The sequence below is a fragment of the Erinaceus europaeus genome, chromosome 10 (genome assembly GCF_950295315.1).
Source record: "Erinaceus europaeus chromosome 10, mEriEur2.1, whole genome shotgun sequence".
Classification (NCBI taxonomy): domain Eukaryota; kingdom Metazoa; phylum Chordata; class Mammalia; order Eulipotyphla; family Erinaceidae; genus Erinaceus; species Erinaceus europaeus.
This window is the reverse complement of record NC_080171.1, coordinates 83,814,465-83,827,217: the sequence shown is the minus strand read 5'-3', so window position 1 is coordinate 83,827,217 and position 12,753 is coordinate 83,814,465. Positions and strand designations below refer to the sequence as shown.

Here is a 12,753-nt window from a genome sequence, read left to right as displayed (position 1 = left end):
AATAATTGTGTCTGCATTCCTAAAGAATGCAAATCCAAGTTCACAGAAAAAAAAATGTCTAGCATTATAATCAATGCAAGTGTAGGCACTGGCTTATTATATTCTACACATATTTGGAGGGCTGGATACTTTCATTTTCTAAGGCTATGTTCTGGAGAAATCAACTCTTCCTCTAATTATGTTTCTCTCTTTACCTGTCTTCCTTCCGTGCCAGACCCAGAGCCACAGCTGAGCAGGCTAATCATTAGCAATATTACTTCTAACAGCTTCAACATGTCATGGACCACCCAAGTTGGGCACTTTGCAAAGATTGTAATCAATGTGAGTGATTCTCACTCACAGCATGAGTTTCAGCAACTCAGAGTCCCAGGAGATGCACAGCACGTTCAAGTCATGGGCTTGGTGGAAAACACAGGCTATGATGTCAGTGTGGCAGGGATCACCTGGTCTGGGGACTCTACCAGACCTCTGACTGCTTTTGTCATGACAGGTACTCATTCAGAGGTTCTCCCTTGTCTGTTTAGAATTCTGGAGTAGGGGATGGAGGAAATACCACAAATACAGTCTTTACTTTATATGCAGACTAACTGAATATGTTATCATTACCAAGAAGGGTCTTTAATGACCAAATGGAGATAGTATGCTCTATACCTGAAAAAAAAAAAAAAACCTTTAAAGATTGTCATGCCTACTTTTGTAGGCTATCTGCTCCATAGTTTGGAGATTCTAAGTAGTGGTCAAGGAAAGAAATTTTGTCCATATATCATGTTAAGTAAGGCATTCCAGAAACTATGTGTCTCAGAAATATATTTTTTCTTTTATAAATAAGCCCCTTAAAGCTAAAACACACCACAAATTAAGTATGAACACACACATTCCAAGTCTAATTAAACCTTAACCATACATTAAACTTGATTTCAGACTTCACTTTGAATTACAAAAAGAATTAGTTTTATGACTTCTTTCCTGAAATTATCCTAAATCAACAGCAAGATCTGTAAATGATGGTAATTTACTAAATCACTAGTCTAAAAAACTTGGAAAATATTTAGAAGCCTCTTACCTTCCACTAATGATAATTTTCAGGAAATTGACTTTGCATCTGATTCTCACATTAAAATAGACCTCTCTGAGATTCTAAGTTGCTGCATATAACAAAGGTTAATAAGTTCAATTAGATATTTAATTGACGGCAGCATGACATCCTAGAAAAAAAAAATGAGGATTTTGAGGTTGAATCTGTGTGATTTCTAAGACTCATATCTCTTTACATTTTGGTGGATTCTTTTCATTATTATTATTATTATTATTATTATTAATTTATTTGAATAGGACAGTCAGAAATCAAGGGGGAGGTGTATAGAGAGAGAGAGAGACTAAGAAACACCTACAGTATTGCTTCACCACTCATAAAGCTTTCCCTCTGCAGGTTGGGGCTGGGGCTCAAACTTGGGTCTTTGTGCTTTGTAACATGTGTGCTCATTCAGTTGCATTACCACACAGCCCCTCTTGGCTGATTCTTAACCTCTCTGAAGCCAGTTTCCTCATACTTGAAGAGAGGTTACCTCTGGTAGAGTCACCTTATGGATAAAACTGATAGGCAGTTTCACGACCTGGAATCCAGTAGACATTTTATAGATACTGGGTTTCTCTCTCTCCCAATTATAAGGAAATTTGTTTCCTGAAGATGAGAAACAAACTGAGAAATAGTAGACCTAAACAATCATTATTCTCCCATCATTTTTAAGAGAACAGTAGTTATGTTTAAAGTAATTTTTAAATGGTTTTATTTTCTGTCTAGTATAATACAGATCCAATAATTAGAAGAGTATATTCAGGGAGCTGGGTGGCGGTGCACCCAGTTAAGTGTACATAATACTATGTGGAAGGACCTGTGAAAGAACACCCCACCTACAATGGGGACACTTCACAAGCAATGAAGCTAGTCTGCAGGTGTCAATCTTTATCTCTCCCTCTCTATATCACCCTCCCCTCCATTCTATCAAATAAAATAGAAAAAAAATAATAACTACCTGGAGCTGTGGATTCCTATTGTTTTGATGCAGGGACTGAGCCTCAGTGATAACAGTGGAGGAAAAAAAATAAAAGACAATCTTCAAATGCAGAACATGGTGGCTTTTTAGAAGTGCATTTTGGAGGGAGTAATCACGACATAGACCTCCTATTGCCAAGCAGGAGAGAAATGGTTAGGCAAAGAGCTTCTTTCATTTACCTGTAGTTTCTTTCTTCTCTCTTTTCTATGGGAGGTTCTACAGACAAGGCTATAACAAGAGGAGCTGGCCTTGGAAATCCAAGATTTAGTTACAGTCTTGTCTCCACTAATCCTTAATATGAAATGATTGCATTTTAAAGAACCATATTTTTAACAAGAAAAAAAAAAAACCTAAACACGAGGAACTATAAATACCAACTCTTTAATTCACTAATCAGCCTGAATGCCCTCTTTTTCATCAGAGCTCAGTACTTGCTTTCTTTGATGGTGCAGAGAAAAGAAAGCTGCCCCTTATCTAAACAAAACTCAGCTATCAAAGAAAGCTGCCCCTTATCTAAACAAAATTCAGCAACAGAACCTAAAACCCTTGACTTGTCAACAAAGAAGTTAGTTTGCATAGTATATTTTATTTCACCATTGCTTTTGATAAAATTTTGATTTGGAGTAGATCTTTGCATGGTAGAAACAACAATCATAATAATCCCTCAAAACAAGTGCCAAGTATTTTAAAATAAGCACAGGAAGTTTCAACCACATCAGAATTAAATCCCTACTTAAGGTGGAAGAGGGAATTCATTTACTTGTTCATTTAGTCACCAAACACTTCTTTTAAAAATATTTTTTCTTTACACTCCATGAATTAAACTCTGGGCATTGGTGTAAGGTCATTAATCTCTTTAAAGTTTTCATTTAGCTCCAATGGAATAGCAGGTTCTAAACTAGATGCAGTTAAAGATACGCTGGCATCAGAATTCTACCCATGCCCCTCTAATGAAAAAAAATATATCATTGCCCTGTTTTGTTTTGCTAGAGGGAAGATGCAGGAGCTCCTCCACTAATCCTGGATATGTCTCCAGATTCTCTAGCACTGATTGGGGCTGACTAATCAAACAATGGCTTACAGTGGGAAAACATAGTTAACTTGGATAAGGTGGCTTGGGTTAGATCCCAGTTTAGCTACCTTGTAGAAATTAAGTCCTGGATAAGTTTCTACTTCTGTTGATGTTATAAAAGTTGGGGGTGGGTAGAAATATCTGCTTTCTTAAACAAAAGACATCCATAAAAGTTAGACAAAGAGATTACTAAAAATCAGTGAAGAGTTGTACACAGGGGTAGTCTGACAGATTTTAGCCTGAGAAAGCTGCTCCACAAATTACAAGTTTGAGTGAGATTATATGCTTAGGAAAGAAAAGGAGTAATCAGTCTATTATGTCAAGCAGTGTAATGATCAAAACAATATAATAAATTTTAAAATAGTTTCTAGTTCTTGTTTCATTGGTTCTCAGGTGTTGAAATTCTCTGGCTTTTCTGACTTGCAGATAGATTGTTTTGTTATATATGCCTGAAGGAAAGCAAGTCCACTGATTAGGTAAACTTTATTAGGGCTCTGTGTACATGGTTCTTGGTTGGGTACTCTTTGTTTGATCTTTCCAGAACTGACTTTTGGTCAGCAATAGGAACTGAGAAGCTGTTACTCTTATTTCCTGGCAGGCATATGAATTTTCCTTCATGACTTCTTCACAGAACATGATCTGTTTAATTAACTCTAGTCCTTGTGAGGGCTTTGAACTTTATTTCAGCCTGGTAAACCAGGAAGATGAATCCCAAAATAAAATGTCAGTTCTCCTGTCCTTATAATTATAAGGATTAAACAGGATAATGAATATGAAGCCTAGTCAACTGGGAATTAGCAACAGGAACTTAGCTGATATACCTTCACTCCCCTTGGAAACTTCAGTTTGTGTAGTGTCCTTGACCTAGGACACAAATGTCTGGTAAATGAATGAACATGTGATGATGCCAAAATTTACTCAAGATACTGATATGCAATTATCTCCTAATTTACTAGCAAATATACAGCAAAAAAATTAACACATCTTAATATTTCTTATTGAACCATAACCACATTGTCTTAAATTTGCCACATTAAGAGTCATACTCTCAATCTTAACTGGTGATGATGTATGTCACTAATTGGCCTAACTGATTTATGAGAAGATTAATATATGAACAGAAAGTAGAGCATAAGTAAATGAGAAATACCAAAAAAGAGTATAATAAAACTAAGTTGATTTTATTCAAGACCAGAAATAGTGGGAATACTAAAAAATGGGCTCCAAACACAACATAAGATACTATAAAACATAAGTTTTATAGGGAAAAAGTCATAGCCAGTGAAGTCAGCCACAGCTAAAAATCTTGGTTTAGTAACTATGACTTTTTCTAAATCATCCAATCTCTTTGAATCTTAGTTTTCCTTTCACTATAATGGAATACCATCTTTCTTATAGGTGTGCTAAGAGATTACACAAGAAAGAAATATGAAACTCAATGAGTTCTTATTATATATTGGTTGGGGAATCTGACATTGTTCATGGAGATTTGCTATCCCAGCAGAGTTAGTCCTGCTAATCTGAGTTGTTTTCACCCCTCCCTTCTTTCAGAGGCATTGCCCCTTCTGGAAAACCTTACCATTTCCGACATTAATCCCTACGGGTTCACAGTTTCCTGGATGGCATTGGAGAATGCCTTTGACAGCTTTCTAGTAACAGTGGTGGATTCTGGGAAGCTGCTGGACCCCCAGGAATTCACACTTTCAGGAACTCAGAGGAAGCTGGAGCTTAGAGGCCTCATAACTGGTATTGGTTATGAGGTTATGGTTTCTGGTTTCACTCAAGGGCACCAAACCAAGCCCTTGAGGGAAGAGATTGTTACAGGTATTTTAACTCAATTGAGAGGTTTTCTCCTCTTTGTGGTTCTCTTTATGTAATTCATCTACCAGATCCTCATGGTTTTAACATCCTTGTCTACGTTCTCTACTTAATCTATAGATGTGGTTTGTTCTGTGCATTCCCATACTTCTCCTTGTCTTATGTCTTCAATGAGCATACCCCCTACTCCCACTCCAGAAAAGAGAAGGTAGAAATGTTTCCTTGGCATCCCAAATCCTTTAAACCATATTTGGTTCATAGCTCTTCTGTGGTTATTCTACAACACCATCTCCTGTATTCATCTTGACTTTTCCCAGTTGCATTTCAACCTTCTCAAAAGAAATATACCAATGAGTACATTTTGAAAAGTTATTTACAACATTCACCACCTCAAATTTGTAACTGTACTATGATAAACTTACCAGGGAACTTGATATTAGAAAACCAACTAAAAGCTTATTATATCGGCAAACACTAGTATCATACATATTCCTCAGTACAGACTAAATCCATAATTTTCTCAAAACTAATAATTCCTAGGGGAAAAAATGGAACATTAACAACTTTTCCAGTCAAAATCTGTGTTTCCCAAAGTCTTTCTAGATATTACTAGCTCTGTAGATCATTCTACAATTCTGCTTTGGAGACTTCCATGATTAAATCAATTTTAGAAAGACTGACTTAAATCTAGCTTAGCGGAACCTTTGACTGCAAGGTTTAATAAAAAGATGTGTCTTATCTCTCTGAAAAGTATTGGCACAGGCACTGTTTCCCAGATTTATTTGATAATGGATAAAATTTAAGGAAAAGGAATGTTTTGCTCTGCATATACTTTGGGAAACTCAGTTGTAATTTGACATTGAGTTTTGTCTAGTTAAGGCAATCCAATATAATACTTTGAGTTCAAAATATGTAGTATGAGAAATTCCAAGCTTCAATTGAACCATATAAATAATTATCTAATGGTTAACTGTGTTTAATTGTTTATTTACCAGATACAGACAGAGAGAAGTCAAGAGGGAAGGGGAGATAAGGAGAAAGAGAGGCACTTGAATCAGAAGCTTCTCCCCTGCAGGTGGACACCAGGAGCTTGAACCTGGGTCCTTCCTCATTATAACCTGTGTATTTATCTAATTGTTTAAAAATAAAAGCAAGTAAACCAAGAGTAGGAACCTTCCCTCAGTTTAAAAATGCCTCTAAGAAAAGAAAAGATCATAACATTTATATTTGAAAAGCTGTTTTACTCAGGATCAAGGGAAATGTAATCAGCATTATCATCATCATGAGAAGCTCTACAGATCATTATTACTGGTTTACTTGTCTTTTCAAAAGGAAAGAAAATGGTCTAACAGAGAATGGCACTCAGCCACTGGAAGATAGAGAGCAAATGTAAACAAGTTGTTGGCTTTGAACTTGTTCAATAATGCATGGGAGGGGCTGATACTGAGTCCAGATGTTAATTTATAGAATTGCTTTAGACAAAACTCACACATGCAAGCATCCTCTTGGCTTGTATTACATGTGTTAACTCTATATTTCCCACTACTAAAGGCTTGCTAGACTTGTTCATGTTCACTGATTTATTTTTGGTATCTCAGGACACTTCTAACTCTGAGAGCCAGAACATCACTGCATATCAATATCCGCTCTGGAGAGAAGATGGTGTGGACTGATAAATGATGTTCTCTCTCCTCCTTTTACCATTCTCTGTCTCCCTAGAAGCTGAACCAGAAGTTGACAATCTTCTGGTTTCAGATGCCACCCCAGATGGCTTCCGTCTCTCCTGGACAGCTGATGAAGGGGTCTTCGACAGTTTTGTTCTCAAAATCAGAGATACCAAAAAACAGTCTGAGCCACTGGAGATAATCCTACTTGCCCCTGAACGTACCAGGGACATAACAGGTCTCAGAGAGGCCACTGAATATACAATTGAGCTCTATGGAATAAGCAATGGAAGGAGATCCCAACCAGTCAGTGCTATAGCAACAACAGGTACAGTAAATAAACAGGACAGAACAGAGAAGTCATAACTCAAAGACTTCTCATAAGCCTGGGAAACTACAAGGGCTCTAGATACATTCAGAGCCTGCCTTTTTAATTTTTCTTTTAATTTTTATTTATAAGATGGAAATATTGACAAGGCCATAGGATAAGAAGGGTACATTTCCACACAATTTCCAATTCTGTATCCAATCCCCTCCCTTGACAGAACTCTGTATCCAATCCCCTCCCTTGATAGTTTTTCTATTCTTTATCCCTCTGGGATCATTATGGGGTACAGAAGGTGGATGGTCTGGCTTCTGTAATTACTTCCCGGCTGAACATAGGTGTTGATAGGTCAATCCATACTCCCGGCCTGTCTCTCTCTTTCCCTAGTGGGGCAGGGGACTGGGGAGGTGGGGCTTCAGGACATATTGGTGTGGTCATCTGCCCAGGGAAGTTCGGTTGGCACCATGGTAGCATCTGGAACCTGGTAGTTGAAAAAAAGTTAAGATATAAAGCAGAACATATTGTTGACTAATCATGAAACTAAAGGCAAGAGTATTGCAGATGAGGATTCAGGTCTCTTTTTTGGGTAAAGCTAGTAGGTCTATTTTAGATATATGTCAAGGGGCCTATGACTATTTGTTTTTGCCTGAGCCTGACATTTAATATGCAGGTGGACCCAAGTAGTTGTCTGGGGAGATGGTGTCATAGTTGGAAAAAGGACTAGAAACCTGAATCAGGGAAGAGAGTAGCTCCCAAATATGGGGAAAGTATATAAATATGGTCAACTCTAAACCCCATCGATTTGATCTGGGGCCCATATATAGCATAGGAGCCTATGTAACCTCTGCATCCATGTAGTCAGACCACAATCTGTGGTCACAGCTTGGAACATTCCAGGCTGTACTAATTTCAAGACCCATCTTTCTCAGATGGTAGATAGAGTATGTTATCCAACCTCCTTTCAGAGAATAGAACATTTCCTACCATTGTTGACCCGCATTGAGGGCAGGGTCCTACAGGGGCCCATAGAGAGGTCCATTATGTTGTTCCTGATGGAGATGACCAATGACAGTAGAGCCTGACTTTTCTAATGATAAATGGTAGGACCTGGGCAACTTGGCTAAATCTTTCAGCAAAAGAGAGAATGATGTCATTTATTTAACAGGTATGTGAGAATTCAATGAGAAAATCCCTGAGAACATAGCAGAGACAGTAAAGAGAGCTTAGTTAACATTTCCATTATTGCCACTTATGCATCATTATTATAATAATTATCACATTTTTTAAAATTCCAAAGACATTTTCTTCTACCTAAGATTTCATCATATTTTACCCAGAGATAAGATATGTTGTCCTTGGTTTTTGTTTAAATGGTCAAACTACCCTATGCAGTCTGATGGAGAAGTGTTTCCTCCATTTACAAAGAGTAATATTTATAAAATTCTATCAGTAAGTAGTCAGTTCTGGTCAGGAAGGAAAAAGGAGGAGCTATCAAAGTTAACAGGATGGTATTTCTAAAGTCTACAGATTTTATTTAATACTTCAAACAACTCTAAAAGACAACGAAAAGGTCCTTAACCATAGGAGTTGTTTATAGGAGAAAAATATATGGTTAGTAAAATGATTTTTTATAATAATAACACTAAAGCTAACAGAATTCTTTACAGAAGAAAAAAAACTACAGATAGGCTAACCAGAGTCTTAAACATGGAAGTGGTTGCCTCACTCAGAGGACCTAAGACATTTTCAAATGAGTAAGAGTGTCATCATGGTTCACACAATAGAAGAAGGATGACTCATGCTGGAATGAACCTGTTTTATCATTCAAGGACAGGACAGTATCAGTGAAGGGGACAGTTTATAGCTTGAGAAGTTGGGTCACAGTGGAGCTCATGAAGCATCTACACTTCTTCATAAGTTTCATGTTCAAAATTATTTCCAAACCACTTCCCCAGGCAGTGAATTTACTACAATAAACAACACTTTATTCTCATTGGCTCAGCCTGAGTCTCCACTGATCAAATGGGACTACCTCATTCAGACTGATCCTGGGGTTGCTATCTTTGCTGAATGGTCATACCAGCATAGCAATTTATGGTTTAATGAAAACAACTTATATGATTTTTAAAATTTTTTCCCTTCTTCTATTGATCATTTCCAAAAATCAATATAAAGGTTTTAGTTGTTCTGTAGTCTCAGTTATCAGGAGAAAACACTTCAGGGAGCAGAAGAAAACAAGCAAATAAAACATGCTCTAGAACTTACTTGAAAGAAAAAACTGAGAAAAGAATCACAAATTTGTGAGAGAGGTACAAAAGAGCCTGTGATGATATAGTCCTATCTCTGTTGTTTGTGAATAAAGATTCCAAGGCCCAGAAAGGCAAAGCAGTTTATCCAAGGTCACATAGTCAAATATGGGACAGAATTCAAATTCCAGTAAATTTTAATACTAGTATAAGCAACCAGATGACAGATAACTAACATAAACATACTTACTTGGCATATCTGACAGGCAGAGACCTTAACATTACCCAAAGCCTTTCTCTTCTCTCTGTATATTTTATTATATCATATCTCAGGGCCTAATAAGCTCCAGAAAGGGACATATAAAATCATAATTGGTACTTATAGACATGGAGAAAATGTTGAGCTCTAGGCAGAAATTCTGTTAGGGGAAAATAAACCTGTTTCTTATTAGAATGGGGAGAGATACATTCCCAGAATGGAATAGGGTCCCTGTCTTCTCCTGCCTGTGGCTGCCTATAAAACAAAAACCTGCAGATCAGAGACAGAGCATCATTCTGTCCTTGGTTTATAAACACTGTCTTTCAGAGTTTATTTCTGATCACTGATTTTGCTTTGCTAATCCTGGCATCCCACCCCAGAGGCCCTTAAGTTACAAAGAAAATGAATAATCATGAACTATTTTTTTTTTCCAAGAACAAAAGAAACGAAAAAGCAAACCCTGATCTTTTAGAAAGCCCTTCCTTTGACTTCTCTTTCTGGGGCCTACTATTACAAAGACAGAGAAGAATATGTATGCGTGTGTGTGTGTGTGTGTGTGTGTGTGTGTGTGTGTGTGTGTGTGTGTGTGTGTGTGTAAGCTGTTATATCTCTCTCTGTGTGTGCATGTGTGTGTGTCTGTGTTTGTGTGTATGTTGTGTGTCAGAGTGTGTTAAACATCTTTACTCTGGTACTTGGAAGGGACAAGAGGGGTGGCTTTTGAGCATAGTGACATTTCCATCTTCAAATCATGAACTTTACAAATATTCCCTATTGCTTTTTTATTCTTTTTCATTTTCCCTACTGTATAAAATTAGATTGTCTAAAATCATTCTCTGTAATGTTTTGTTTCTTGTTTCTTTTTAATTATCTTTATTTTTTTATTGGATACAGTCAGCCAAAAGTCAAGAGAGAAGGGATTGATAGAGAGGGAGAGAGAAAGAGTGACACATGCAGCCCTGCTTCACCACTTGTGAAGCTTTCCCCCTACAGGTGGGGACTATTTCTTATTTTCTTTATAAAATCTCACTCCCAAGTGTCTCTTCTTTGAGCACAAAGCTACCCTCCCTTCTGAACAGACTCTAGATGCTCAGCACCTCTGACCCTAGCATACAAGGATGATAACCACCAATAGAGAACATATTTTTGTGCCACTTACAGCCAGGCTAGTGACTGAGGGCCTATGGTGCAGGCAGAGAATCCCACACTCAGCCCCATTCTTAAGAGCTAGAAAATTACATCTAGGAGGTTAACGTATTTTTAACTAGTAAAACCAGAATGAAATACAAACCCAGATTAGTCTTAATTTCTAATTTCTTGCACATAAACTATACTACCTACAAGTGCTATACATCAGACATAAAGTATTCAATAAAAATAAAATCGATGGAGAATAAATAATCAAATTACTACTATTTATAGATGGTTAGAGTGGGAGAGAGAAATAGAAAAAATACCTATAGCACTGCTTTGCCACTTGGGAAGTTCCCTCTCAACTCTACCCTCAGGTTGAAACCAGAGATTTTAAACCAGGTCCTTATACATAGTAATGTGTGCATTACTTTACCAGGTAAACCAACACCCAGTCTTTAACTAAATGATTGCTAGTGGTCTCATAGTTAAAGACCTTGGGAATCTTCCAGCACTGTTTAACCTTCAGGTTAAACATTACTGTCTTTCTGCTATTACATTTTATTAAGCATATCTCATACAAGTATGTGACAATAAGCAGTAATTTTTAGAATTGCTAAACTCTAAAAATTACTGCAGACATCACTGCCACTTGCAGATAGGAAAACTAGGATCTAAAAAGGAAACTTGCTACCACAAGACATACCTTCTTAAATGTACCAAGATATTTATCAGTAAAGATGATGCTCACACTGAAAACTAGAGACCATGTTAGGTGCAGGAGAGTCTCAGTCCTTGAACTTTTCTTCTCTAGTGGTTTCATCTAGATATTTCCTGTAGGCTTTCTCAAAGTGGGTGGCCCATAAAGGACATAGTCACATGAAGGGAAAAAAAAAAAAAGCAGAAGAGGCAGACAGATTTATTAAGTTCCTACTATGAACTAGGGATTTTTAATCTATTATCTCTTCTGAGCACATTCCTGAAGGTGGGCATATTTTTTCCTAGAAATTGATTGAGCAGCTATCAGAGCTGACAGAGAGGAAGATGCAGGTTTCTCAGGTTCATAGTATTTGAACCATCAAACTTTTCCAGGCTTCATACTCCTGTGGTTTCCAAAGACAAAAACTGACCAGCCATAGAGTCTGAGAGTGACTTCCAGATCACAGAAAAAAAGCTGTAGGATTATAAAAATAGATAGAAATGGAGAGGAAAAATGAGAGGGGGAGGAAAGAAAAGAAAAGAAATAAAAACCCTCCCCAGAGCAAACTATGGGTTTCAGAACTTAATGGTCAACGTGGGTAGGAGAGGGAAAAGATGAGGAAACCAAATCCCTGGAGACCTGACAATGGTTTCCTGAATTTTCTAGTTAAGTGTAATCAGCAGAAGAGGGCAAAAAGCTCAGCCAAAAACTACAGAGAAGTGCCAAAAGAAACTAGGTTTGGGAGTGAGGAGAAACCAGCATACCAGGAGTGGCCCCTTGGGCTTGGCTTTCCCCACAAATAGACCTAATGTCCCAGGGGTGTTTGTTTTGGTGATGAGCCTGAGGTGGCTCTCCTGACTGTGATCACCATCCAGTTCTGGGAATGGTTTGTCAAGGTCAGCTGCCACATGAACGTTCCTTCTAGTATTCTGAGAGACTATCAGTGGCTATGCTGTCCTGTCTTTACATCCACAGAGGTCACACTACACACACATACACACACACACACACACACACACACACACACACACACACACACACACACACATATATTAAGCGGGCCTCCGTTTATTCTTTTGTAAAATGTCTGTAGTCTCACCTTCTGGCACGGAGTGGAATATAATTAAGAATTAATTCTTGTAAATTGTAGAGAACTGTGTAATTGTCAAGTGGTGGTATTATTTGAGAAAAGGAACTAGGAAACAAAGATTTAAAAATAATAATTACTAAAACCAGGAGTTATAGGAGGTAATTTCCAAGCTGTGGGCTCATTCTCCCTCACCCCCTTAGAGGTAACTCTGCAATCATTATCCTAGCATGAAACCAAATGCCAGCTCTTCATCACTGGACACTGAATAAAAGAACGGTTATTTCTGTCACATTACAACTTTGCCAGAGAGTAACACAATCTCCATTCTAAAGACATAAGCTCTAGGTGCCAAGTTCACCTGGATGAGGAAGAATTATTGATGAGCAAAATAACTATT

The 12,753-nt window shown here is 37.6% G+C and overlaps 1 protein-coding gene across 9 annotated transcripts in view; it reads left to right on the top strand.

The window, feature by feature from the left end:
• The window catches only part of TNC (tenascin C), a 98,469-nt gene that overhangs the window by 59,220 nt on the left and 26,496 nt on the right, over positions 1-12,753 (top strand). For 4 of the 9 annotated variants that reach the window (XM_060200038.1, XM_060200041.1, XM_060200039.1 and 1 more), the window contains 2 exons: positions 4,678-4,950; positions 6,664-6,936. The exons of 2 other annotated variants lie outside the window; for them this stretch is intronic. In XM_060200038.1, coding sequence (XP_060056021.1) covers positions 4,678-4,950; positions 6,664-6,936 — 546 coding nt within the window. The remainder of the gene's footprint in view (positions 1-4,677; positions 4,951-6,663; positions 6,937-12,753) is intronic. 3 more of the 9 variants (XM_060200040.1, XM_060200042.1, XM_060200045.1) reach the window with 1 other exon arrangement.